The 5713-nt window shown below is 38.3% G+C and overlaps 1 protein-coding gene across 1 annotated transcript; it reads right to left on the reverse strand.

Moving 5' to 3' along the window:
- Positions 1-1295: 1295 nt before the first annotated feature.
- Positions 1296-4374, reverse strand: CFL2 (cofilin 2). Its single transcript, XM_074290572.1, has 4 exons — positions 4037-4374; positions 2499-2806; positions 2312-2388; positions 1296-2223 (listed from the first exon to the last, which is right to left on the reverse strand). Exons 1-4 carry the CDS (start codon positions 4037-4039, stop codon positions 2111-2113), a joined length of 501 nt encoding a protein of 166 aa, XP_074146673.1. The 5' UTR covers positions 4040-4374; the 3' UTR covers positions 1296-2110.
- Positions 4375-5713: the final 1339 nt, after the last annotated feature.

The raw sequence follows: 5713 nt of genomic DNA on the forward strand, positions 1-5713 counted from the left end.
TGTCAGTTTCCTTGGTTTGTAACATACCAATCACAAAAGAGAACAAAGCAAAAAAATAAGCTGAAATGATCAAATCCTTAAGATATAATCTTAGTGGTAGGCCAGTCAATTTAAAAAACCAGACATAAAGTCAAATGCTGCTGCTCTGTACAACTTAGGTAATAGCCCCTTATTTTGAAGCAGAAAGGGGGAATAATTGAAAAAAAAAAAATCTGCATACTAACAGTAACTGTGATATGTCTTAAGCATATCATTCAGATGCTCTGCTTAGGAGTTTGACCTTGCCAAAAAGGCAATAAAAATGACCAGAGTAATACACAGAACAGCTGGAAGCCTGAAATAAAATATATAAAAGTCCCAAGCCATTCACAGTTTAAAATTGATGTCTTCTTGCCTGAGAATTAACCTATAGTTTTCTTCTGAAAAAATTCCAAAATAAGGCTAGTATCTAATTGCATTCAAGCATCAATTTTGCTTGTGTTTTGTTAATAAGAAAAAAAATTTATTTGTATTTCTCAGTTTCTTCCTCATAAAAAATATTTTATAGCTGTTTCAAACTACAATTAACATGCCTTTTTGCATACCAGTAGAATCATGTCCAGTTTTGCCATTTGTGAATAACTATGACAAGATACAAAAGTATGTGTCTGCCATAAATAGCTCTGGCTAACAGTAAACTGCTCACACAGGGCAGATCAAATTCTCTATAAGTGTAGCCTTTGGAACTCTACCAAATCCCCAACTAATGTTAAAACTTGATTATCAAAATCTTATTCATTTTAGTTTTTAGAATTTAAAAAGAGCTTATAAAAGAAACCCTGTACCAAGAGTATTATTATATTCTTCCGAGAAAGACTACTTCCCAAGTTCTATCCAACACAACAAAGGAAGACAAAGATTGCCAACTGCTATACAACTGTCTTGAAATGTGAATATATTACACAAAACATGTAGCTACTGTATTTTAATGAAAGTGATCAGATAAGAATTCATGTAAAAATGCAAAAACTAATTTGGTTTTTTAAATTTAAAAGTCTGAAATGTTATTATAGAATTATTGTGGCATAACATAGGTATCTGTTAATTTAATGGCTATATGCTACAAAAGTAGGATTTACAATCAAATCAAAATCTGGTCATGAAAGTTATGACAACTACATGGAAAATTCACAAATTAGTTATATTGAGATGAACAAATAAATGTTTACCTTCACAAACTTCCACGGAACAGTTTTCAAAATATGCTTAACAGAAGCATACCAAACTATATTTTCAAGGAAAACAAGGCAACATTCTGTAATAAGCCACAAGTTTTATTGTAACGTGGCCAATTTTGTGGGGGAAGGGAATATGATCTCAAAAAACAATGTTCCATTTAAGGCTCTTTTCATACAGAAATTGGCATTACAACTACATTATTCAAAATATCTTTAGTACTGTAAGACTCACATGGTAAACACAACTCCTACCCCTGGTTCTGTAGTGTACATTCATGGAAAATAAAAAAGCATGAACAACTACTTCATTTAGGAAGATATGTAGATAATAGGAATGAACACTGAGGTAACTACAATAATTTAATGATAGTTATGACAACTTAATTGGCATTCCTTTTGATGGGGACAACTTTATTATAAAAGTGCTTCAATGCATAGTTACACATATAAATATATATGTGTATGTATATATAAATATACATACACATATATGTATGTGTGTATGTATAATTGCTGCCATGTCACAATAGACGTGTTAAAAGGCAGGTTAGGTGTACAAAGCACAAGAACTTCAGGAAATGCAATCAGGTGCAACTCTAAGTAATACTGAATAAAGTTTAGCATCTGACAAGTGAATCACACTTTCAAAGCATTCAAACTGACTTATACTTATCTTAGTTCTGTAAGGGATGCATATAATACCACCTTTTTGGCTACATATAACTACCAGGATCAAACAATCTAATGACAATCACTGGTAGGCTGCTTAAATTACTGACATCTCCTTTATGTTTTTGGGTAGAGTATGGTAAGGGACAAAAACCTAACACTATTTTCCAACTGACGGAGTTGCAGAAATAGAAGCTACTTCTGTATGGCACTTCACTGTCATTTTATAAAGGTCTTCCTTCAAGTGAAACTACTACATTGCCTCCCAATTTCTCTCCAAGCGTTGAACGATCCTTAATATCATCCAAGCCATTTACTTGCCACTCGTGTTTAATACCTAAAAAACAAGACAATCACAATGTCGATTACCTTACTGTTAAGAAGAAACAATAATTGCTTTTTTGCAAAATATTTATTGTTTGTACCTGTAAATTTCTTTTTAATGGCATCTTTAGAACTAGCATAAATCATCTTGCTTTTTAAAGGTGCACATTCAGGAGCCCTACAGAAGAAAAACAATTATTCAATCCCATTTATGTGAGATATAAGCGCAAAACTGTCAACAATAATCCTTGCATTTTAAAATGCTTTTTTTCTTTTGATTTTACACACCAGAATATAAAAACTAGATCTTCTTTTTTAGACTCTTTTGTCTCGTATGTAGCATCATACAAAGCATATCGGCAATCATTCAGAGGTAGCAACTTCACAAAAGATGTGTAGGGGTCCTCTACAGTTTCACCAATGTCACCCACCAAGATCTGCTTTGCTTCCTCTACAATTATTTGTTTTTTGTCATCACTTAAACAGAAGAGAACAGCTTTCTTTCTTTTTTTGATTTCCTCCTGTGTAGAAGATTTTCTTACTTTCATGTCATTAAAAACTTTGATTACTTCATCATTCACAGTTACTCCAGAAGCCTGAAAAACAAAGAATATTAAGTTAGAGAAAGCATTTTGATTTTAAACATCTATTGGAGTATGACTAAAGAAGTGGCTTCCCAAAAAGGAGTTATTCATTAAAACTCTGAACAAATCACGTATTATCATAAAATTTAAATAGACGATAAATCAGGAGGGCCAAACTAATTTCCTATAATTTTCTGCTCTATCAACTTTTTAAGGAGGTTAGAATAAAACACTGAGGTAAAAGGACAATAAATAATTACTGTTCCACTCTGAAATAACCCTTATTTTACTTGGTGATGTCAGTAGCAGTAATATATTCAGAAGTAGTAGCAGAAATATATTCAGTATTTACATACCAACACAACCGGGTCCTTTAAAAAAGAAACTTTGGGGTTACAATGAATGCATCCACACTTCAAGGGGAGGGGAGGGGAGAATCTCCTATCCAGTGCAGTTTCCACATAAGGAGAGGTAATGAAGAGCAAACTTCCCAAGTTATGAACTACTGAGCTTCCTCCCTAAACCCAAACAGAGAAAGGAAGAGGGCTACAGCCAGTTTTTTTTCGTTTCCTTAAATTCTTTTTTCTTCCTTCTTGTATCTCCTCAGAAGTAATATCGAGAAGATTCTTTACATTTTGAGCCATTTCTGAGCTAAAAGGGTTGTACATTTTTTGTGTGCAGTGTCCAAGTGAAACTGAAGGACAAACAAACACAGGGGCTTCCAGCCCAGGCAAGCCAGGCAGCCCCTATTGCCACACCCCGGCCCCAATAGCTGCAGCGCCAGCCTTCGGCCCATGACCAAAAGTCCTAAGCTCCAGATCAAGGGTTGAACACCAGTCTCAGTTTCCTACTCTGAAAAACAGTTGCAAGACCACCTCGGATGTGATCGAGATGCTTTGGCAATAACTCTAAGGACAGCTAGGAGCCTCTGACAGACATAAGTCCTCACCCCCGCGCCCCGGGTCCCGCATAAGAGGCTTTGGGAAATGGATCCTTGACGCCCCAGATCCCCGCCGGAGTAGCTGTGGACATATAGGGCCCCATCAGTCCCGCAGGCCCAGCAGAATGGGCAGGGTAGACAAGTGGGGGATGGGGCAGGGCCAGGAACCGGGGGCGACGACCCCGGAGGGGCTAAAATTAGGTTAAAATGGCGGCACTGGACCCAAAGGGCCGACCGAGGTCTAAAGGCCAGGGACGCTGTCTCGACTTCTGGTTTACAGCCCCGCCCGCGGTCAACCTTACCATGGTTCCCGGGACAGTAAAGGCTGCAGCTACAGATCTTCACTCAGTAGCACTGGGGAGAGGAAGAACGAGGAGAGGAGAAGAGGAGGAGGAGCAGCAACAGGAGGAGGAGCTGAGGGAGGAGACGCAAGGGGAGTGAGGGCAGCAGGAGGAGGGGCGCGGATAGTGGCTGTGGCAGCTGCAGCAGCTGCAAGGAGAGGGCGGTGGCTACAGGGAGCTCCAAGACCCAAGCAGCTATAAACGCAGGGAACTCTGGGACTAAAGGGCCCTTTGGAAGAGGCTTAGATGATGGCTGCCGAGGCGCATGCTCTATACTGAACTGTAAGAAGGTGTCGGGCAGATCACGTCGTTTCCTGTCTTGTCTCTTTTCTCCTTTGGATTCTGACCTCTTCATCCGTGTCACTCTCATGTCCCAGTTATGTTTGTTGGCCGAGCCCTTTTGCCCCTAGATAGGCGTTTTAAACTGCTGAGTTTTCCAGCCCGCTCCTAAATAATCCCTATTTTAAGCGTAGTGCTCTTGATTGATTGAAGCAGGCGTGAAGATGCAGAAGACAGACTCGTCTCCTGCAGGTGCGCTGTTCATTGGCTTGGTGGGGTTTCCACACACCTCTGGGTTGAAGACTTGTGCAGGTGCATCGATTAGGACGTGGCAGAACTTTCTCTCTCACTGCTTCAGCCCCTGCCCCTGCCTTTGCCTCTGCTCCTGTCCCCGCTCCTGACTTTGCCTGACCCTATCCGTGCTGTGTCCCTGCCAAGATTTATGTGGTAGGGGACTAGCAGTTTCCAAGAAAACCAGCCAATATCCTTATGCGCAGATAGAGTGAATAAGGCAATCATTACCAAGGAGATTTCCCTTCGGGTCCTCTTAGCCACCTTGGACCTATGTAAGTTCATCTGGGTATACTGTAAACTGCCTCACCACCTCTAAGGGCCATCATAGTTCTGTCAACCTGAACTTACCCATGCAGTTTCTTCTCTTTGATCTCTTCAGCAAAAAGCCCTTTTTTTTCATTGTAATCTTCAGGTGCAATATGAAGGTGATATTTCTAACATCATAGCCTTTTCCCTATAGCTCTTTATAAATATATATGTGTGTATATTTTTATTCTGAATTTAAACATCCAAAAAATGTTATTTTCGAACACACCAGAACACAAAAAAAGATTTTTTATGATTCTCCATTTGACATGCCTTGATTTAAAAATATATCTATATAATTCTATTAATTACTTTCAAGTTGTCCTGATTATCCATGCTTTCTTATTAATTTCTTCTATCATTTTATGTTATAGCTCAATTTTTAAAAATTGTCTGGAATAATTCTTTGTGTCCAAGCAAAAGATCCATAGGATTCAGATATTCTTGGATTTTTCCTCATTGAGTCATAGCTACCTTCCCACATTCATTATTATCACTGAAAGCAGGGAAGAATTCTCCACTGGGGTCTCTATTAAAGCTATAATTGGTAGAATGATTATAATCCCCTATTTTGTTTACTTCATGCCTGTCTACTATTGACATGCCACTATTGACATGTCACCTCTTCCTATCCAATTGTAACTTATATTCTCTGCCTCTGCGTACCTCAGGTAAGATATCTTGCTAGGATATCCTAGGCCCTTTTATTTTTTATTATTTTTTTTAATTTAATTTTTATTTTATTTTATAATTATAACT

This window comes from Sminthopsis crassicaudata, chromosome 2, assembly GCF_048593235.1.
Source record: "Sminthopsis crassicaudata isolate SCR6 chromosome 2, ASM4859323v1, whole genome shotgun sequence".
Classification (NCBI taxonomy): Eukaryota; Metazoa; Chordata; class Mammalia; order Dasyuromorphia; family Dasyuridae; genus Sminthopsis; species Sminthopsis crassicaudata.

Coding starts and splice junctions, on each gene's coding strand:
- CFL2 (XM_074290572.1), bottom strand. Junction 2,389..2,498: donor GATCTAGTTTTTATATTCTG/GTGTGTAAAATC, acceptor TTTCTTCTGTAG/GGCTCCTGAATGTGCACCTT. Junction 2,224..2,311: donor CATTAAAAAGAAATTTACAG/GTACAAACAATA, acceptor CTTGTTTTTTAG/GTATTAAACACGAGTGGCAA.